Below are 22265 nucleotides of genomic sequence, written 5' to 3' on the forward strand. Positions count from 1 at the left end.
GAGTCTGAAACCACAGAAAAAGAAGTAATGTCCAAGCCCAAAGGGCCAAGAAATACCCATTGGGCTGTGTAGGAATGGGAGAAGTGCCAGGCCAATGATTTCCCCACCTCCTGGGGCTGGCAGTCATGGATGCTGAGCAGCCCCCAGCTTTCTAAAGTCAATGAGTAACTTTGGGGGGCTGGGCAGGGCCGGGTCTGCTGCTGTGGGCCAGTGGTGTTTTCCACTCCTGAGCAAGCCTGGCTGGACCGCCTACCTGCTCAAGTGTCCGCCCTGCCCTACCCCACCCATACCGGCCTGGCCAGTGCTCCCTGGAGAAGGAGTCCTCTCGCCTGGCGGCTGGACCAAGGGAGCCCGCCTGAGGCACCAGAGGGTGAGGTCCCTGGAGTGGAGGGGTGAGCAGGGCTGAGGCTGGGGGTTGGTGGTAGGGGAAGGACAAACACTGCCCTGTCCAGCCCCTGTTCGGGGAAGAATTCCCAGGAGCAGTTGGAGTGGTTGTCCATGCTCTGCATGCTCAGCTCCAAGCTGAGTGCTGAAAAATGCCAAGATGAGGGCAGGACTCCTGTCCCGAGGGGACTCTGTGTCTGAGGGATGGCAGTGTGTAGAAAAACAGGCCTCAAGACCCTGAACCATGAGTCCTCTGTTCCAGGAGGGATTGTCCTGTGGTCAGTCCTCTGTGACCTTGGTCAGGTCTTGCCTTTGAGGCTTTACCTGCAACATGAGGTGACTGCAGGAAGTGACCCTTAGAGTCCTCAGGGCCTTTCCAGATTCAAGTTTTTGGGATATTCAGGGCTGCTGGGCAATTAGCACTTTGGGATCTACATACAGGCTGGGGAGGGTATGTTGGGAAGGAGACAAAGGTCTGGAGGTGAAACTCCCATGGAGATCCTTGTGGGGCCAAGAACCAAGAGGCAGGATGGCTGGGCCTAGGGGCCTAGGTGGGCCTGGTCAAGGAGCTGGATGCTACCCTGCAGGCAGTGGGGAGCCACAGGCCCCTCCAAGAGGAGAAAGTGGAGCACAGTCTGTCGTGAGGTCCCACTGGCTATTTGTGTGGAATGGGCTGAGGCAGGGGACAAGGATGAGAGTGGGTGGAGAGCAATGTCCAAGTGGGTGGGATGGGGAGGGGCATCTCTGGGAGTATAGAAGGACAGGAGACAGGAGGAGACCTGGCTGACTGCCCCATAGTGACAGGTAGCAGGAGGTCCAGCTGAAGAAGGGAAAGTTGCACCTGTGGGGCTTGAGGAAGCCATGGCTTGGGCTGAGTGGCGATGAGAGGAGGGATACTCTCTAGGAGGAGAGTAATGGGAGGGACCCCGTGCCTACTGATCCTGGCTGTACCCTCACTGCCGTGTCCTTCAGGCCCATCCTGACCATGGTCCCTGCCTGGCTGTGGCTGCTTTACCTCTCTGTTGCCCAGGTGAGCTGGACCCTGCTCGACTCCTTCAGATCCTGGCCCTGGGTGTTGGCACCATTGTCCCCCACTCCACCTGGACTAGTTGCACTGACCATGGAAGAGACTAGTTGTGGGAGGGCGTTCAGAGCTGGCTATAGGCCTGTTGTGGGATCAGGAGGTCAAAGACCAGAGGGTGGATGGGTTAAGGTATGGCCAGGCCTATGGAAGGGGCAGAAATTCCCCTTCCTTGTCAGCTGCCTGTGAGACAAGGTGAGAATCCTCCCCCAGGTTCTCCCAGAGGCCCAGCCTGCAGAACTGTATGTGGAAGTCCCAGAAAACTATGGTGGAAATTTCCCTTTGTACCTGATCAAGGTAAGCCTGAAAGCTGGGTGGGTTATCCACCCCCAAGTCCTGCTTCCCCTACCTCCAGCATTTTATCTCTTTCTTTTAATCCTGCTTCCCCAAGAATATGTGCTATAGTGAGTGAGTAACAAAATTTCAATTCCAGAAGAAAGTAGAGTTTTAAGTTGAAAAATAAATAATTGGTTGGGGCGCTTGGGTGGCTCGGTTGAGCGACCGACTTCAGCTCAGGTCATGATCTCACAGTTCACGAGTTCAAGCCCCATATCAGGCTCTGTGCTGACAGGTCAGAGCCTGGAGCCTGCTTCGGATTCTGTGTCTCTTCTCTCTCTCTGCACCTCTCCTGCTCTCCCTCTCTGTCTCTTAAAAAAATAAAAATAAATTTCTAAAAAAAAAGAAAAATAAACAATTGGTGGTGGGGTTTCAAGGTTTAGAAAGGAAGGCAGGGAGTATTGGGGTGCATCAGGTACAGGGGAAAGAGCTCCGGCTTTGAATCTCAGTCCTATGACTTCATGGCTGTTTGACCTCAGGCAAGCGCTAGCCCTCTCTGAGCTTCAGTCTCCCCACATATATAATGGGGTCATTGGGTGGAGGGGCATCCCCCAGGCCTGGCTCCCACTGCCTTTACCTCTCTGTTCTCCCCAACAGCTACCACTGCCCCCTGAGGAGACTGAAGGTAAGATGGTGCTGTCAGGAAACCCGGACATGACAGCCGAGGGCCCCTTTGCTGTGGATGCAGGGTCTGGCTTCTTGCTGGTGACCAGGGTCCTGGATCGCGAGGAGCAAGCGGAGTACCGGCTACAGGTATGGCTGGGCCAGATATAGAGGAGAACAGTGAAGGCAGGGCGGGGCACTGACTATCCTTCCCTGCCAGGTCACCCTGGAGACTGAGGACGGACATGTCTTGTGGGGCCCACAGCCCGTGATTGTGCATGTGAAGGATGAGAATGACCAGGTGCCCCACTTCTCTCAGTCCATCTACAGAGTTCAGCTGAGCCAGGGCACCAGGCCTGGTGAGTGCCCAGGGCAACGGGCTAACAACAAGGTCATGTGGGCAATGATGTGGGCAATGATGAGAGAGTAAAGAGGTGGCCAGACACCCAGCATAAGCACAGGGCAGCCAGGATCCAAGGCGCCCCCCTCCTATTTCTGTCCCAACCTTCTCCCCCCACCCTCCTTAGAGTCCTCTGGCCCCATCCAGTCTTGGCCTCTGTTCACCTGAAAAGTGGGGTGAAAAGCTGTGGCTCCCATCCAGAGTCCTGATATGATGATGGATATGAAAGGAAGTACCAGGGAGAGATAGGGGAGGCTTGGGAAACCCTCCCCAACCCCTTCTCCTTTCATGGTTTGTCCTCTCCACACACACCAGGTATCCCCTTCCTCTTCCTTGAGGCTTTGGACGAGGATGAGCCAGGCACAGCCAACTCAGATCTCCGATTCTACATCCTGAACCAGGCTCCACCCCGGCCTTCCCCAGACATGTTCCAGCTGGAGCCTCGGCTGGGGGCTCTGGCCCTCAGTCCTGAGGGTGAGCCTGAGCTGGGTGTGAGGAGGAGAGAGGTCAGAGAAAGCTGGGGAAGGCGGCATGTGAGCCGTAACAGTAGGATGGGTTGGAGCTAGAGATGAAGAAAGAGTATTCTGGGTGGAGAAGAGCAAAGCACAAGGCTTGAACCTTGTGCATGGAGAGAAAAAATGGTGTGAATGGAGTACCTCAGCCCTATACCCTGGACACCTTAGTCTAAGGGACAAGGCTAGGAGAAACCTGAGGGGTTGTAGCCCAGGATGTTGCTGGGAGACCTTTGAGCTGATTGTAAGGGAGACCTGAACCTGGGAATTCAGACCAGAGGCACATGATAGGGAAAGAAAAGCTAACCATACATCTGCCCAGCCAGTCACCCATTCACCCATCTACCACCCAACCGTTACACATGTAGTCCATCTATTCAAACATCTATGCAGATTAACCCATCCACACACCCAAATTCCCATGCATTTACTTGGTCAACCATCCATGCATCTAACTGGTCATCTAATCACTACCCAACCACTCATGTGTCCCTACCCCCATCCTAGTCATCCAGTCCATCAACTATTCATTGTGTGGATAGATATGGAAATGGCTTTGCAAATTTTCAAGTCCTGCTTGAGTGCTCACTATGGTGTTAAAAGTCTTACCCTTGGGCCAAGAAAGTATCCTGGACACCTGCCATATGCTTGGCTTTGTGTTTGGTAACTCACTGAGAAGGATGTCCTGGACTCCTGCTCAGCTGACCATCCTGACCCTTCTAGGAAGCACCAGCCTAGACCAGGATATGGAAGGGCCCTACCAGCTATTGGTACAGGTCAAAGACATGGGTGACCAGGCTTCGGGCCACCAGGCCACAGCCACCGTAGATGTCTCTGTGGTAGAGAACACCTGGGTGCCCCTAGATCCTGTCCACGTGGCAGAGAATCTGAAAGTTCCATACCCACACCGCATTGCCCAGGTGAGTAAGTGCCTGTCAGTGGCTGAAGTAGCCCCATGGATGGTACATCTGGGCCTCAGTCTCAAGATTTGGGGGGTGGGTCTGAGGCCCAGCTTGACCCCTGCTCCCCTCCTACCTATGTTCTTCCCTTGACTGTCCCCATCAGTTCCCATCATGGAGTAGGGCATCCAAGGCCCCAGAACCAGGCCCACAGCCCTTCACCTGCTATCCTCTGGCAAACGTGGCTCTGGGCCCTGACCTGAGCTTGCCCCAGGTTCCTTAGGGGGAACAGCTGCCACCCTCTGCTGCCATGGGGATTGTCACCCGGGCTTGGAATGTCTCAGACCTTCTCGAGGAATGCCCCGGGTCTGGCCCAGCCTGAGAGGGCACAGAATAACAACCTGGTCATTCAGGCATTTTGGGCAGGGTCTGGGCTCGGACCAGGGCAAGGCCACCCTGGACTTGCTACAACGAGTGTCCCAAACAAAAAGACCCTACCTGGACTCCATGGAGGATAGCAGCTTACCTGACGTCACACAGGAGCAGGGGCCCAGGCTCCCTACCCAGGCACAGTTGAGACATAAGAGCTGATGTGGGCTGTTCCTGCCCCTCATCCTGGGGTGCCCTTATTCTGTGACCCCTCCCAGGTACACTGGAGTGGGGGAGATGTACATTATCATCTGGAGAGCCAGCCCCCTGGACCCTTTGATGTGGATGCAGAGGGGACACTCTACGTGACCAAGGAGCTGGACCGAGAATCCCAGGCTGAGGTGAGGTGAGGTGAGGGGGAAGCCAGGAGGGCAGGCTGAGGGGTGCCTGGTCACTGTCCAGTTGGCTTCTGGGGGTGTCACATCCCCCACAGGCACTGAGGCAGTGGAGGAGCACCCAGAAGAGCTGGAGCTGGCTGCCGGAAGGGACCCAGACTGAGGCCAGGCTGGAACTGCCCTTGGCCTTCATCTGAAGACTCCCACTGTCCACCTCAGTACCTGCTCCAGGTGCAGGCTCAGAATACCCGTGGTGAGGACTACACAGAACCTCTGGAGCTGCGTGTGGTAGTGATGGATGAGAATGACAATGCACCTGTCTGCCCCCTACATGGTTCCCCAATCAACATTCCTGAGCTCAGCTCTCCAGGTGGGCTATGGGCCTTGTCAGGGGATGCGGGAGGGTTGAAGTCCTTGTGAACCATCCCATCTTGCTCTTCTCTGGGATGGGACCAGCCTCAGGCCCCTATATCAATGTCCCTACCCTTCCATAAGTTCAGGTTCAGTCCAGCCCAAAAGAGGAGTGGGCAAAGTGAGGCCTGCAGATTGGCCTGTGGTCCCACCCAGGTGGGTACTGTCTTTACAGGCACTGAGGTGACTAGACTGTTGGCAGAGGACATGGATGCCCCCGGTTCCCCAAATTCCTACATTGTGTATCGGCTGCTGAGCTCTGAGCCTGAGGAGGGAGCAGAGGGAAGAGCCTTCAAACTGGACTCCACCTCAGGCAGTGTGACAGTCGGGGACGCCCCCCTCCAGGCTGGCCAGAGCATCTTGCTTCAGGTGATGGCTGCTGACCTAGGAGGAGCAGAGGGTGGTAAGTGCCCTGATGGTGACCCATGTTCTCTCCCTCTATTTCTATCCTGGTCTCTCCAACATGTCCTCTCCTGCCTCAGGCCTCAGCAGCACATGTGAGGTCACTGTCACAATCACAGACATCAATGACCATGCCCCCGAGTTCACCAATTCCCAGGTAAGCAGGAACAGGGGAGAAGACCTTGGGAAGGCACTGATGAGGGGCTCACAGCCCCTCCACAATCTCTCCAGATTGAGCCTATAAGCCTCCCTGAGGATGCAGAGCCTGGGACTCTGGTGGCCACACTCACAGCCACTGATGCTGACCTTGAGCCTGCCTTCCGCCTCATGGACTTTGCCATTGAGGTGGAGGACGTGGAGGGGACCTTCGGCCTGGATTGGGAACCAGACTCCAGTCATGTCCAACTTCGACTCCTCAAGGTAAGGGGCTGGGGGTGGGAAGGTTTATACGTATACTCATATGCATGCACAAGTGTGCCATGCCCTGGCCCAAATAGTGACCCAGCTGCATTGGTTCTAGCACCTCAGCTATGAGGCAGCTTCAAGCCACAAGTTGGTGGTAGTGGTTCGGAGCGTGGCAGAGTTGGTAGGGCCAGGCCCAGGCCCTGGAGCCACAGCCACAGTGACGGTTCTTGTGGAAAGGGTGGTGCCACCCCCCAAGTTGGACCAGGAGAGCTACGAGGCCAGTGTTCCAGTCAGCACCCCAGCTGGCTCCCTCCTGCTGACCATCCAACCCTCAGACCGCATGAGCAGTCCCCTCAGGTGAGCCTTACTGGGCTGGACCTCCCCTGCTCCCAGGGGATGACCCCCAGGGCCTTAGAGGGGACTCACATTATCTGTGACCTGGAATATTTCTCAAACCATGGCTAATGCCAAGGTTGTGACTCCTGAGGTTGGGTCAGAGCTGGATGAGCTGGACAGGCCATGGAGAGGAGTGTTAGGTGCTCAGAGGACACCTCCCCATGCTGTCTTGAACTGGGCCCTCCCCCATGCCCCACCCAGACCGCAGCACAGATGAGGATGTTCCCTGGCCCCATCCTGTCCCTTTTTGGGGTGACCCAGGACTAGTGGTGTTGAGTCAGGCCCCCCAGGCTCTGATAGTAATGCCCACAGTATCCATGATTTAAGCCTTGTCCCTCAACAAGCCCCTGAAGCTGGGGAGGGAGACTAGGCACCTTGGGCACTGCTGCCTAGCAGTGAGTCACAGAGATGATGTGGAACTTGAGCAGGTCACATGGCCCTGGGGGTCCCTGAGTAAGACCCCATATATGGTTTCAGTGCCTCCCTGCCCCCCATCTTCTCTGGGCCTTAGGTTCTCCCTGGTCAATGACTCAGAGGGCTGGCTCTGCATCAAGGAGGTCTCTGGGGAGGTGCACACCGCGCGGCCCCTACAAGGTGCCCAGCCTGGGGACATGTACACAGTGCTCGTGGAGGCCCAGTATGAAGGTACGGCCAGGCAGTGGTGGGGCCTCTGGGAGGGAGAGTAAGCCTTAGGCAGAGAGATAGATGGGCAGGACTGAGCTTTCTTCCCAGGCTCCTTACTGGCATCTACTCTGCCCAGGCAGGAAAGAGGAGTGAGGGCTGGGGCCAATGTCAGTCTCTGAGATGCCTGCCCTTTCAGACCACCCTCCTCCCTCAGATTCTTACAGTCCTCCAACACTGCCCCTTAGCCCTAGAGGGCCTCTCAGGTGTTGGCTTCAGATATAGGTTAGGAGCAGAGGCTGGGGGCCTGTGCAAGCGGAAGGAGTGCCAGGGGCTGTGTCTATGGCAGGTGAGCCAGAACTCTGAATGCCACTTTGACAGGATGAAAAGCTGTCCCAGGGGTGGGTATGTTAGGGCAGCAGGTCTCGGGTCTGGGCTGGACTGTCCTGTGGTATATGACAGACCCAACAGAGCTGAACTCCCCTACAGTCAGGGCATCTCCACACGGTTGGGCCATGAAACTGGTGGTTGGGGGCTTGGGAGGAGGTGAGGGGATGCCTGGCATCCAGAAAAGCACAGGAAGGTCTGACAGCTGTTTGGATAGTGAAGGGGGCAAGGTGCACTGTGAGGAGGAGACAGGCGTGGGGATGCTGATGGGGATGGACAGGAGGGGTAGAGTAGGGGAGGTGAAGCCAAGACTCAGCAGGGTGAGATCAATGGGCCTGGGGCTAGCTCAGCACTGCCTCCTCTGCAGATGAGCCGACACTGAGCGCCTCTGCAACCCTCGTGATCCACTTTCTGAAGGCCCCTTCTTCCCGGGCCCCAACTCTGAACCACGTGCCCACCCGACACCTCTGCACACCCCGCCAGGACCATGGTGTGGTTATCAGTGGACCCAGCGAGGACCCTGATATGGCTGGTGGACATGGTCCCTACAGCTTTGCCCTTGGTTCCAACCCGACAGTGCAGCGGGATTGGCACCTCCAGGCTCTCAACGGTGTGTGGTGGGGCAGCGGGGGAGACTGTGGCTAAGGCAGGAAGTGGTGTGGCACTTGGAAGTGAGATGCCCTTCCACTGTGAGGGTGGGGCTGGGCTTAGGGCCTATTCAGGCTACTGACTCTGGTCACTGCTTATGGTCCCAACAGGTTCCCATGCCTACCTCACTCTGGCCCTGCATTGGGTGGAGCCACGTGAGCACGTAGTACCCATAGTTGTCAGCCACAATGCCCGGATGTGGCAGCTCCTGATCCGAGGTAAGGCCAGGGCTCCGTGTGCCTGCAGTTCCTGAGGGAACCATTTTGATGCAGGGGGAGGGGCTGGGTACACATGAATGTTGGTTCACACGGACTGCAAATACCTGTGCATGCCTGCACATCTGTGATCAGGTGCACGGATGCTCGTGCACACAGACACACACATAGAGGAGCGTGCTCACCTCCCCCCCCAACACAAATACGTATGTGTGCACAAAAATGTGTATTAGCCGACTGCACTGGGGCTGCCAAGCAGCTGGAGAACCCTCCCCCACCACCTTTACCTTCGTCCCCTGCCCCCTGTCCCCTAGTGATCGTGTGTCGCTGCAACGTAGAGGGACAGTGCATGCGAAAGGTGGGCCGCATGAAGGGCATGCCCACGAAGCTGTCAGCCGTGGGCATCCTCGTGGGCACCTTGATGGCGATAGGTAATGGATGCTGAGCTCTTGAGTGGGGGAGGGTGATGGATAGTTGGAGTCACAGCCTCCAGATGCACAGTGCCCTGTCCCCTGATGCCCCCCAGGACTGGAGAGGGAACCCCACAACTGTCCTAGTCATTATGCTCCTGTTTCCTGCCATCACAGTCATCATCACCGTCATCGCTGATAACAGCATTTACTATTATATTATTATACGTTGGCTGTGCAATATAGGATTGTCACACTGAATTCTCCCCACAACCCTGTGAGGTAGATCCTGGCATCTCCCTATTTTCCATTTGAGGTCACTGAGGCTCAGAGAGGTTAAGTGACTTGTCAGAGGTTACACAGCCAGAATATGACAGAGCCCAGGTCTTTCCAGCCTATTCCCTTTAATCCAAACCTCCCTCTCTATCCCCTTGATTTTTTTTTTTTATCCCTATAGATTTTTTTCCTGGCTGTTTTTGTTGTTGTTGTTGTTTGGTTTTGGGTTTTTTTTTTTTTTGTCAATTCTACCACAATGCGACCATGTGCCTGTCTCTCAGAGATCCATGGGAACAACTCACTGGCTCCCGTATGACTCCCACCCAAACTGTTCCCCAGAGGAGGGGACTTTGGAGGTGGGGGTGTTCTGTGGCAGCTGCAGGCCAAGCAGTCAGGCTTCTTCTGGCACCAGGACGACAGCCAAACCCAGTCTAGACTTGGGGATGCTGTGTAGGAAACCTTGCTTCCTTATTAAACCAATACCAAAGCAGGCAGTTTTTGGTGGTGGACAAGTCCCATGGCCCCTTCTGAGAGCTGATCCATCCCTCTTGGGCCCCTCAGGCATCTTCCTTATCCTCATCTTCACTCACTTGAGCCTGGCAAGGAAGAAGGACCTAGATCAGCCAGTGGACAGCGTGCCCCTGAAGGCGGTGGTTTGAATGGTCCAGCCAGACCCAGTTGGGAACTTGGCCTTTCCATCTGAGTCCACTGGGAGGGGCCCAGGACTGCTGATCACCGGGGGCTAGGACAGTGTAAAAGCCCCTTCACCGCCCTAGAGTGGAGGCAACATCACCACACAAGTCTGTAGAGCCTGACCACTGACTTTATGGGCTGCCCATGGGAGTGCTCCAAATGGTGGCACATTTGTCCAATAATAAAGCCTCAGAGAGCAGGGCATGTGTTCTAAGGGGCTGCTGTGCCTGTGTCTGTCATGTGCGTGTGTGCATTACCCATGTCCAAGGTACCCATGTACCTTGAGTCTTTTCCCAACTCCTGCTGCACAGAAAGGGTCTAGGGGCTTGAGGGACAAGCCTGGGGTCCCCTTTGAGGAGGAACATGGGGACATCATATTGGTTTTTGGTGAAAACTTGAGGTTGGAGCAAAGTGGGTCATTTCTTTTTTAAAAATATTTATTTGGGGGTGATGCACACGTGCATGGGGGCGGGGCAGAGAGAGGGAGAATCCCAAGCAGACGCCATGCTGTCAGCACAGACCCCCGTGGGGGCCTTGAACCCATGAACCGTGAGATCATGACCTGAGCTGAAATCAAGAGTCAGATGTTTAACTGACTGAGCCACCCAGACACCCCAAGGTGGGTTATTTCTATGGGCATTTGGAGACCATGGCTGCAGCCCCTTGCTGGGTCAACTCTGACTAGGTGACGGTTGAGGAGGATGTCCTTGAAAGTGTATTCTTTGTTTTCTGGGACATCATATTTGCTAGGGGAGGGCATCAGTGAGTCCATGTCCTGTGCTCCTGTGTGAGCACACTTCTGTATCTGTGTGAGTCACCTACACATGAGTGGACAGAGGTCCCACAGTCTTAAGTGGGGCCTAAATAGGGCTGAAAAGAAATCATGAGGGCCTAATGTGGCTGGAACAAGAGAGGTAAGCTTGGGAATGGGTCCCTCTGCCCCAGTGCAGGCCCCAGAGCACCTTTGGATTTCATATACAGGCTGGTGAGTACATGAGGGGCTCTGCAGAAAGTCAGAGAAGGGGCAGCACTGGGAACCCCCATGGCTCACCCTGGAGTTCCCCCCACCCCAAATGAACCCTTTCCCCTTGCCCAAGATTAAGCCTTGGCCCTGGTGCCCTGCTGAGGCCGACCTCCAATCCCTGACCCTTGACTGGCCCCAGACACATGCTGATCTCCTATACACCCATCCCAACAGTCTCTGGGGAACTAGGGTGGGACTTGCTGTCCCAGGCACCCTTAGCTGATGATGGTAGATCACGGGGAAGGGAGAAAAACAACCTCTGTGAGGCCCAGTCCCTATTTTTAGGAGATAATCTCTCCACTCCTGGCAGATTCTGTGGGATGGGGGCCAAGCGCAGCCAAGAGAGATGGGATGGGCATCCTGGCTGGCCTCTAGAGCCTGACTCAGGGAGGATCCCCAGCCCAGGGATGAACTCTGAGGCTGGTCCCAGCCATTCTCCGCCCAGGGCGTGCACACGTACACACACACACACACACACACACACACACACTCCCCAACATGAGGCTCTGCCAACTCGGTCCAAGCAGAGCTTCCTGCTCCTCTCCCAGGATCCTCTACTCCTCCTGCACCCACTTAGAAGTCTCCAAGGTGCAAAGCTCTTTGAAGGTGGCATCTTATCTTCCCACCAACCTGAAAGGGCAGGATTATTGGCCCCATTTGCCAGTGGAGTTTCTTCTTTTTTTAAAAAATGTTTATTTATTTATTTATTTATTTATTTATTTATTTATTTTTGAAAGAGACACAGTGCAAGAAGGGGAAGGGCAGAGAGAGGGGAAACACAGAATCCAAAGCAGGCTCTAGGCTCTGAGCTGTCAGCACAGAGCCCAACATGGGGCTCAAACTACAAACTGTGAGATCGTGACCTTAGGTGAAGTCAGATGCTTAACAGACTGAGCCACCCAGACGTCCCATGCTAGTGGAGTTTCTTGAAGGTCAGAGAGGTTCGGGGCTGCAACTGAGAGTCTTGGAAGCAGAGTGCAAGGTGGGACTATCTGGCAGAGGTTCGAGTTACCTCTCCTGAAGTGTCCACAGCCTTCAGCGGGCCTCTGCTCCCACGAAATCCCTGAGAAGGGCATTGGAGATCATCTGGGCCAGTTCCTTTTTGTAAAGTTGAGAAAGTGAATCACAAAAAGGTAAAGAAACCTTCCCAAATTCATCCAGTCAGTGGGATGCAGCACCTGAGCTGGAACCCTGGAATCACCCCGCTCTCAGGTCCTTAATTCTGGATGGACAGATAGGTGGATAGGTGGGCGGGCAGATGATTGGTGGAGTGAATGGGTGAGCAGGTTGGCGGATTGTAGATGGGTAAATGGGTGGATGGGTTGGTAAGCGGGTTGGTGGGGTACCAACAAGGGAAGAGTGAATGACAGGACACCGAGGTGAATTAAGGCACCTGCCCCAGTTTGAGGGATTTTGTCTTTGGCTTCCAGGCCCCAGGCACCCTCTGACTGTGTCACTTTTGGGGCTGACCATAAGGTCCATAATCCCCAGGGATGCAGGCTCTGTTTCCCCTAGAATCCGGGGACATAAGCCTCTCCATGATCCCCAGCCTATTTCCTTGCTTAGAGGAAAGCAAGTGTCAGAGAGGGGGCGTGGCTTCTCTTGGGTCACAGAGGGAGAGAAACAGAGAGCTGGCACTGGTCTGTGGGCTTGGCCATGGGTCAGTGAGTGTCAGTAGAGATTACACTAGGGAGGTGGGCCTCATTCTGCAGGCAGGGCCTAGCTGCTAGGACAAGGTGAGGGAAAACCTGTGGCTCAGTATGGGTCGAACATATGATCCAGGCTCTGCCCCATCTTTGCTGTGTGTTCCCAGATGAGTCGCTTCATCTCTCTGATGGGCTTCACGAAATGGAGTTGTTGAGAGGACAACATGAGATAATCACCAGAAAATGTGTTTAACACAGTGCTGGGCACACAGCAGTTCAGTACATGTGGCTTTCCTTGGCCCACAGACTGTGGGGGGTGGGGTACCTACTACAGATGCCTACAGCCATGTACTCTCACATTCCCCAGGGGCCCTATGAGGGCCAAGGTTTAGGAAGGGAATATGAGGGGCACCTGGGTGGCTCAGTCGGTTAAGCGTCTGACTTCAGCTTGGGTTCTGATCTCATGGTTCGTGGGTTCGAGCCCATGTAGGGTAGGGCTCTGTGCTGACAGCTTGGAGCCTACTTCAGATTCTGTGTCTCACTCTCTCTCTGTTCCTCCCTCCCTTATTCTCTCTCTCTCAAAAACAAAATAAACATTAAAAAAAGAAAAGAAGGGAATATGAAGGGGAGCCCCAACTCTAGCCCCGACACGGCCCTGCTGGGTGACCCTGGGCAAGACACCCCCCCTTCAACCGTTGGCTCCCTGCCAGCTCTAAAGCTGTCTCTAGGGGATGTTGAGAGGTCTTGTAGGGTTCAGACTGGTCTAGAGCTTCAGGGAGTCACAGGGCCTGCCCCGGTGGGGAGCTCATTCTCCCCCTCTCCCAGGCCCCTTCCAGAGGCACAGGGCCAGATCAAAGGGACCCAGCACTGAGGATTGGGAGGCGGGCTTGGAAAGAATGTAAACATGAGGATATTTTTAAACTTTTTCCAGCCCCAGAGATTAAGGCTCTTGAAGGGAGAGGCCCAGAGACTGGTCTGGCCCTCACAAAAAAAGAGTGTGGGGACCTCTGAGACTCCCACCCCACCCACACCTACCTGTACCCACCCCAGGACTCTAGCTTGCACCCCAGGGCAGTTCTTCCTCTGATTTCATTTCCAGAGGTCCTGCTGCTGCGGATAGCATGTTTCTTCTTCTTTAAAAAAAAAAAAAATTTTTTTTAATGTTTATTTATTTTTGAGAAAGGGAGAGACAGAGTGCAAGCTGGGGAGGGGCAGAGAGAGAAGGGATACATAGAATCCGAAGCAGGCTCCAGACTCCGAGCTGTCCACACAGAGCCCGACGTGGGGCTCGAACTCACGAACTGTGAGATCATGACCTGATCTGAAGTCAAACGCTCAACCAACTGACCCACCCAGGCGCCCCGGAATAGCATGTTTCTAATGAGATGACCTAAGAGATGTGGGAGGGCCCAAAGGGTTTCTAGGGTTGTGGGGGCCTACCTGGCAGGGCTAGTGTTGAGGGGAAGATGAGGAGGGGAAAGAGGCTGGGAGCAGAGGTGAGGAGGCTGGGGGAGGGCCTGGGTCCAGGTCTGAGCTATGCAGTGAGTCAGGCTGTGGGAGACGTAGGGGCCACTGACATGATGGTGGTTGGGGGTGGGGGAGGGCTGATTACCCCCAGGTGTCACAGTGACTCAGGAACTTGGACACAAAGCTCCCTACATCTCACCACTCTGGATGTCACGGTGACACTCACCCTGGGTTCTATGACAACAGCCTCTTTTCTCTGAGTGATGCAGCCACCCTCGCACACTCATGCTACACAGTGGAGCACACCCACAGGAGTGTCACAGGGAGACTCAGAGAGGGGACTCAGTCACAACATGCCCCCCCCCCCCCACCTTGTGATCATATCCCAGGCACTCCCACAACTTTACCCCATCCACATCCCCGCTCATCAGGAAGTCAAAGGGTCAAAGTTCATGGGGGTATTTGATGGCCAGCCTGTGGTTACCAGGACAACGAGTAGCCGTAGCCCCAGGAGAGGCCTTGCCGGATGTTTCCCATGTTCCAGGGGTGCTGCTATGCCGCCTTCTCCTGCTTATGGACCCAGAGAGAGACAAGTGTCCAGCTCTAGGTCACACAGCTCCTCAGTGGAGGGCAGGGTTCAGGGCAGGCATCCACAAGGTGGCGTGCTGCCTTCCAGATTGCATCCACTGAGGCAGCAGAGACAGAGGACAAGGTCTGATGCTGTCTCATAAGATGTTGTGGGACTTCGGGCCCAGGACGATGCAGGGGCTGGATGGGGCCAGAACTGATAGGACTGGGGGCCTGGTACCTCCCTGAAGACGTTGCCGTTCTGTCCCTGTGTGCATGCCCAGTCTCAGTTGCTATTCTTACCTACTTAGTGGTGGCCACAGGGTCAGAGATAGTGGCTGGGTGGGAGGGAGTCATGAGCACCAGTCCCTTATCTGACACATTCTCTGGAAACTTGGCAGGGACTGTCAGGCTTTGGGGGCCTGGGCAGGGGGGCATTGGGATGGTCACATGAATACGTTTCGGGGGATGGGCTCATTTGGGACAGGGCCCCGCACCAGCTGCCTCTCTGACAGCCAGGCAAGTCCCATCAGAACTGGGACTTCCAGTGGGACTTCCTCCCGTGTGGTCATCAAGACCCACAGGTCGTCCTCAGCTTCTTACCCAGTCCCAACCATAAGACACAACCTTGAAGCCTCTGATGCCCCTGAAGACAATGTGTTGGTTTCCCTGGTGAGGCTGTAGGTGGAGGCTGCCTCTATGAGAAGAGCACAGTCCTGTGAGCACAATACTGTGAGTACTGTGTCCTGCCCACTTCTAGGCTGTGTGACCTTGTGCAAACTGCTTCCCCTCTCTGAGATTCGGTTTCCTCATCCCTTTTCTGGGATGTTGTAAGAATGACAAAGTCCAGTTGTTAGGAATCCGGGCTAAGGGCTGCAAATGTGTGTGTGTGTGTGTGCACATGTGCACGCACGTATGCTCCGGTGGGCCGCCAGGATGGGGAGAGGGAGGTGCATAGGTCCCCCACCTTGGAGACTCCCGCCTCATGGATTTTCCATTGGCACGTCGGCACCCTCTCCCCCAAAATAGGCCTTAAGAGCCGTGTGCGACAGAGCCCAGACTGAGGGGACTTTTTTTAGCTGCCCTTTGATTGTCAGCTCTCAAACGGCCACTATTTCAAGCCCCAACGCCTACAGGAGTAGGGCCAAGTGGGGGCCCGAAGTCAGCTCTGTGGGCCCGGCTGGCTCCTGGAAGGCATCCCCTAGGGGGCTAGCCACACCCTCTGACACTCAGCACTGCCTGTCAGAAGAGCACAGCGTCCCTTGTGTATTGGGCTGAGGGCTTGTCCATCTGCCTCCAGGGAAGCTGCAGACCAGGCAAAAACCAACCTCATTTATAGAGCTCACCCACAGGCTGCTGGCTACTACTGCTAAGAGAAAAGCACATTGTGGGGATTAACTGAGATAATACAAGCAAAGCCCTTACTTAGTGCAGGGGCTGGCACATCATTGGCCCTCAAAAAATGGCAATAGCTACTATTATTTATTAGTGTCATGACAGCTACAGTCATTCTTGTTTTTGTTGTTACAGTAACATTTTTATCTGGTTTCCTTCTGGTCTTTTTTTTTTTTTAATGCATATATCTTATGTTGCTGAGTTCAGGTAACAATACTCACCCCGCCCTGGCCACACACACACCTGGTTGCAGCAGAAAGGAGCCCCTCCGACTCTACTGGGGTACCATCTATGCATCCCGGATCCCTGAGATTGCACTCGACCTTTCTGAATGTCTGGGGTATAGCTTATGTCATCTCCAATACCATCAATCCCTGCCCCATAGGATTTCAGGGCTCCAGATTTTGAAAGTCAAGTTCTAAATGCTGGATCCCCATATGGCTCCTGCACCTGGATTCTAGAACCCTCTGGATTAAACCTACAGAAATGAGCTTGTTTCCACAGTTAGATGTGAGGAAGAATTTTCTGGCTGTTCAGGTGCATAAGGTTTGGCAATGGGTCATGAGGAGAAATGAAGATACTCTTGGCTTCCTGGTCATAGTGTGTGGTGGCAGGGCAGGGGCGGGGGCATGAGAATGGGGTTTGCCAAGAAGAGGGGGAGAAGGGATGGGGTAGAAAGCCAGATTCTGGGAAGTGGCTGGGAAGGGAGACACAGGGACAGTGGCTGAGCCAGGTTTCCCCCTTCCCTTCTGGTGTCATTTCCCAGCAGGGCAGCAAGGTCAGCTAGGGTTGGGGGGTCACATGTTCCACCCTTGCTCCCAGTGGTTACTGCACAAGGTGAGACTTCCTTGTTACCCGAAGGACAGAAATAGGTCCCAGGTGATGGCCAGCAATCCATGCCCAGAACCACCAGGGTTATTCTGAGAGTGGCAGGCACAGAGCCAGGCCAGGCTTGGTCAAGTGGACTGAGCTGGAAGTGACATCCTTGGCCTGCAGGTTCACCCTGCCCTTTCAGGAATCCTGAACAGGATGTGGGAACTGGAGCCATCCTCAGGCCGACCCTCGATAGGTGGGCTTCACTCGATTCCTGACTCAGCTGTGTGACCTTGGGCAAGCCACTTGGCATCTCCAAGCATCAGCTTCCTGCTCAAATGATAGGGATCTTAATCCTTGCCTCTCAGGGTAGTTGAGAGAACTCTGTGAAGCTGACAGATGTGATCAATATATGTGTGAACCTCCATTTCTGCTGTCCCAGAGTGCAAGCCTCGGGGTCCAGAGAAGACAAGGGGCTTGTCTGCATACCCCAGCTGCCAAAAGGCCGCTTACCCACCATTCTGAAGGAGTCAGAGTCAGGCACAAAAGCACGTTTCTGGAAGGGCTTGTGGGGATTTTCCAGGAAAAACTCCATCCAACTGGAGAATTCCATTCCCAGCCCTGCTGCCCAGGGCTCAGGCTAAGGAGGGGACGGTCTGGTTCATTCCGGTTCTGTCCAGCTCCTGCTCCTCACCTACAAAGTCCAGGTCAGGGTACCTCAAACAATGTTCTTTCACTGTTTGCTGTGCAGTGTGAGGGGTCTGAGGCTCCCAAGGTCCTGCTCGAAGCCCCAGCACAGGACAGTACTGGGTTCACAGTTGGTCCTCCCCTGACTCCTCAAGCCTTCCAGGGGCCCTCCCCTTCCCTCATCCACATGTCCTAGCATTTTCCCTGGAGCCAGCCCCTGCCCTCAGGGTCAGCCTCGATGGACATGGACCAGCCAGTGTGATGGACGCTGACTTAGGGAGAGATGGTGCCTGACCCAGCTCAGGGCGTGGGAGCTGACAAATGGAGCTGAAGTAGGGAAGGGTAGCCGGTCTGGGACAACTGCCTGGGCAAAATCTCAGAGGACTGGGACATGCTGTGGCATACTGTGACATTTCTGTGAGGCTGGAGCACAGGTTTGAGGGAGTCTGATGGGCACTGAGGTCAAGGGTGGTAGTTGAACTTGACTCAGTTAGTTGCTGAGCTGGAATCGGAACCAGTTGCTTTCCCAGCCCAGGCCTCTTCCTTCACAGGTACTCCCACCAGGGTTTTCCCAGGATTTGGCCAGGAACCAGGTGTGTGGGTGGGGAGTAGGGAGGTGGGAGAATGAGGGGAGTGTGGGGGGTGTGGGTGGGATGAGGGGGGTGGGGAGTCCTCTCCGCAAGGGGGCCAGGCTGCCAAATAGGAATCTCAAAACATAACAGGGTGTTACAGCTGGGCCCAGGGGAACCCAGCTCAGCTTGCCACAAGGTGGCCACCTCTGGGATATTCCTGCACCCACAAAATGCATGTTCTGCCCACAAAGTTCTCCAGGGAGTCATTGGAACACTCAGATCTGCTGGGAGCAAAGCTCTTGGAAGGTCCCCCCAGGGCCCTGGGTACTCCCAGACCTACTCTGTCATTTTATTTCAACTTTAGCCCAGCACCTGTGCCCTCTCCAGCTGCAGCCACCTTCTTCACCCCTGTGGAGGGGAACATGGCTCCCCTCCACCCTGCAGGCTGGCACCAAGGTTTATGAGCCAGTGCAGAAACCTCTGAGAGCCACATGGGTGGAAAAAGTTACCCGGTTCTAAATCAGCCAGCCTCTCGGTGATCTCATCCCCTTCCCAATATAGTCATACTCCCCTCCTCCAGCCCCTGGCCCGTGGGCTAAGTCACGAGGGAGCTGGTGGAGGGGGCATGTGTGAGGGCTGGGGGAAAGGATTTTCACTTGGGGTCACACTGTACATTCTGTTCCATAATGTGATTTCCCATCCCACCCCCACTTACAGTATTTACATTTAGCAATTTCCTGTCTAATAATAAAGACTGCTTTTTAAACTGTCACTTAAAGTCCACCAGATGGATGCACCAGAATGTCTTTGTCCAGTATGTTGAGGAAGGACATGTCAGCAGTATTCAGTTTCTCTTTCTTAACCAACACCAGTGCCACGGCCATTTTTGTTCAACCCCCCCTTATGCAGTTGGCTGACCCTTTCCCTCTCTTTCTCTCTCTGATAAATTCTGACAGGTGCTGGGCGGGAGAGCAGGCTTCACAGTGTGGGTGAATAGTTCTGGGCTCTCCCCCAAGCCAGAGGTTCCAAGCCCAGGGCAGGGGGGGGCGGGGGGGGGGCGGGCAGAGACCAGTCCAGGGCCACCAGGGCAGGAAAGCAAGGCGGGCTGTGATCTGCTAGTCCCTCCTGCCTGCTCGAGACAAGCAACCCCTTCCCTCCCTCCCCCACCCCCCGCTTCCACCTGCTCTTGCCCTCCCAACCCCCACAGGCCAGGCTGACCAGGAATACAAGTAAAGGCCATACACAGAGGCCGTCTTGTGTTGCATGCACACAGCCCCACTCCAGGCAGAAGCAGAGGGTCCAGCCTCAGGATGGGACTCCCCACAGTCCATCCAATCCACATCTTGCCAAATACTCCTCTGGCTTCTGCTAGAATGCTTCCACGGACCAACAGCTCACTCCTTCCTGCCACGCTTTAAGGAAATGGGTAGAGCATATTTTTGTTTGGTTTTTTGGTTTTGTTTTGTTTGTTTTTTATCAGATGAATAGGTATTCAACAGAATTGCGTGATTGCTTAGACAATCACATGAAAGCTAAGAGGAAGTTTTGAAGTCAGATACCAGGGCTCGAAACTCAGCTCCACATTTACTAGTTTTGTGACCTTGAGCATATCGTTTTTCTTTTCCAGGCTCAGTTTCACCATCTGTAAAATGGGTTCATAATATTTGCTTCGGGGCATCTGGGTGGCTTAGTCAGTTAAGCGTCCAGCTTCAGCTTGGGTTGTGATCTCAGTTAGTGAGTTCAAGCCCCCCATCGGGCTCTGTGCTGACAGCACAGAGCCTGGAGCCTCCTTTGAGTTCTGTGTCTCCCTCTCTCTCTCTCCCCTTCCCCTGCTCATGCTCTGTCTGTTCGTCTGTCTGTCTCTCTCAAAAATGAATAAACATTAAAAAAAATACTTGCTTCATAGGGTTGCCAGATTTATTGTGAGGGACTGGTTCATGTGGTTATGGAGGCTGAGAAGTCCAACGCTCTGCTCTCTGCAAGCTGGAGACCCAAGAAAGCCAGTGGCGTGGTTCCAGTCCAAAGCTGAAGGCCTAAGAACGAGAGGAGCCAATGGTGTAAGTCCCAGTCAGAGTCCACAGACCCGAGAACGGGGAGCACCAGATGTCTAAGGGCAGAAGATGGATGTCCCAGCTCAACGGACAGTATGTTTCTGTCCTTTTTGCTCCATTCCAGCCCTGGGTGGACTGTCTGGTGCCCACCCACTCCTTTACTCAGTCTACTGATTTAATCTCTTCTGAAAACATCCTCACAGCACACTCAGAAATAATATTTTACCAGTTTTCTAGGCATCCCTTAGCCCAGTCAGGTTAGCACATATGATTAACCATCACAACCATCTCTCAGACTTACCAATTATCAAGACTGCTGCACACTAATGTCAATCCCCAGGGTCACAGTTGCTAAGTTCAGCCCAGATTCAAGAGGAGGAGAATTAGACCCTACAGCTCGGTGGGAGGAGCAGCAAAGAATCTGTGGTCATCCTTAAAACTGCCACAAGGAGCAAGAGGTGGAGGGTTCCAGGCTCCCTGCCAGGAGTGACCAGGGAGCAGCCTGACTCTTGGAAGACGTGACCTCAGGTTATGGAGGAAAGACCTCTTTCTCTTCTCTCCTTTCTCCCTGCATGACTATGGTACCTGCACACCTGGGGAGGAGTCCAAGGAGGCAGGAGGGGAAGATGCTGAGCTTTCTCCCAAGGGTGAGGGATAGCCTGGAAGGTATGGAGCAGATGAGTGATACATAATATTTGGGTCTGACCCAGATCACTCTGGCTGCCTTATGCTGGGTGGAGTTGACTGGAGGGGCAGCTGCTGTGTATGGGTGGGAGGGTAAAGGTGGTTTGGACCATTCTTGGGGCTGGGCAAGAGAAAGTAGACCCCCGAGCTGCTGGGAGGGTGGCTGAGGGGACTGGCTGCAGGAAGCAGGAAGAGGAGGTGGGAAGCGTTCAGAAGTGAGGAGCAGTCCACAGAGGGGAACATCCACATTGGGGCAGACTGGAAAAGGTAGCAGCTACTTCCTCCCCACGTAAAGCTCACCACCTGGCTCTGGCTGTCTTAGGTCCCCAGCAGCCCTCTTCCCACAAAGCAGGGCTGAGTGATTACAGGACAGGGTCCTTCTCCCACCCCACATTCATTCCAGCCCCAAGGATGTCTGGGGTCTGATGAGGCTCCCTGAAAGTTGTCCCAGGCTGCAGTCCCAGGGAGCCCTTGCTCCGGCAGGGCAGTGCCTCAGGGCCTCATGGAATATGATCTTCCCACTCCAGCTGCGGCCGGCACCAACATGGCCAGATGGCGACATCTAGAGGCAGCTTCCTGTCTCACACGGCTTCTCGGCAGAATCCCACAGCAAAGGGCCTGCGCTGGAGGTGCCAGCCAAGCCGAGGGCTCCCTATTGGAGTTCCCATCATCCTTAGGATCGAGGGAGCCAAAAGGCAGAGCTCAGAAAAGGCCCAGCCACTCCATGCCTCCATGCCAAAGCCCATTTTGGAGTTAGCAAAGCCCTGGAAACGCCAAATGAACCACGCATGGATACTCTCCCCTCCCAAAAGGCAAGGACATGTTGGCTTGATGATGTTCCCCTATCCCCCTACCTGCTGCACACCTTTGTCTCAGAGGAAGGGTCATCCCAGCAACTCAGCCAGCCTCTTGTCATAGAGCCAACCCATCATCTCCACCTCGCAGCCAGGCCCATCCTGTGTCCTGAGTCCCAAATGAGAATTCCTCTCCTTAGCAATGCCTTTAAAATCATTTGTTCATTTCCATCTATCCACACCCGCAGTTTTTCTGGTAACAGAGCTCCTGACCCCTCTCCTCACTTTTACACCACCACTCACAGTTTTCCTGCTACTCCTCTGACCTCTCTTTTGCTGGTTCCTTTTATCTGCTGCTCCCTTAATCATCCACCCATCTGTCCCTCCCCCCAATCCTTCTTCACTCATTCTACAATCAGCAGGACAGGAACTACTTTAGGGCATTGAGTAGCATCAAGTAAAATAAAAACAAAAAATCTATAGAGATGAAAGAAATAGCATAAATTTACTTCCTCCCCCTGGAAAGAGCCCAAAGAACTCAATTTTTAAAATTTAATTCTGTTTCCCTTGTATTTTTTCCCTTATATTTTTATCGTGTTCCGAAATGATGGGATATTGGAACACATATGTTAAGTATATCTAGCTTGTTTTCAGCACCACCTACTTCTCTATCCCATCCCCACCCACCCTGGGCCAAAATTGTGCAATGAAAAGATTTTTCA

General features: G+C 54.3%; 1 protein-coding gene across 5 annotated transcripts; it reads left to right on the forward strand.

Annotated features, from left to right (window-relative positions):
- The first annotated feature begins 166 nt into the window (after window positions 1-166).
- CDH16 (cadherin 16) lies at window positions 167-22219 on the forward strand. Of its 5 annotated transcripts, XR_003426190.2 has the most exons (19): window positions 167-370; window positions 1357-1414; window positions 1679-1762; window positions 2399-2554; window positions 2625-2763; window positions 3120-3278; window positions 4040-4236; window positions 4863-4985; window positions 5199-5349; window positions 5566-5793; window positions 5873-5949; window positions 6024-6212; window positions 6313-6554; window positions 7105-7238; window positions 7969-8211; window positions 8360-8467; window positions 8779-8895; window positions 19921-20071; window positions 20406-22219. XR_003426190.2 is itself a non-coding variant. In XM_015068056.3 (18 exons), exons 2-18 carry the CDS (start codon window positions 1370-1372, stop codon window positions 19938-19940), a joined length of 2412 nt encoding a protein of 803 aa, XP_014923542.2. In that variant the 5' UTR covers window positions 167-370; window positions 1357-1369; the 3' UTR covers window positions 19941-22219. The 5 variants fall into 5 exon arrangements, 4 of the variants coding, with proteins under 4 accessions (XP_014923542.2, XP_014923548.2, XP_014923555.2 ...); XM_015068056.3 differs by having other exon boundaries at window positions 19921-22219; XM_015068069.3 differs by lacking the exons at window positions 19921-20071; window positions 20406-22219 and adding an exon at window positions 9712-10057 and having other exon boundaries at window positions 174-392.
- Window positions 22220-22265: the final 46 nt, after the last annotated feature.

Source organism: Acinonyx jubatus, chromosome E2 (genome assembly GCF_027475565.1).
Source record: "Acinonyx jubatus isolate Ajub_Pintada_27869175 chromosome E2, VMU_Ajub_asm_v1.0, whole genome shotgun sequence".
Taxonomy (NCBI): Eukaryota; Metazoa; Chordata; class Mammalia; order Carnivora; family Felidae; genus Acinonyx; species Acinonyx jubatus.

Excerpts from the sequence above, each read along its gene's own strand:
- CDH16 (XM_015068069.3), top strand. The coding sequence starts at position 1,370 with ATGGTCCCTGCCTGGCTGTGGCTGCTTTACCTCTCTGTTGCCCAG. Across the intron at positions 6,555-7,104 it reads CGCATGAGCAGTCCCCTCAG|GTTCTCCCTGGTCAATGACT; the intron begins GTGAGCCTTACT and ends TCTGGGCCTTAG. Across the intron at positions 8,468-8,778 it reads GTGGCAGCTCCTGATCCGAG|TGATCGTGTGTCGCTGCAAC; the intron begins GTAAGGCCAGGG and ends CCTGTCCCCTAG.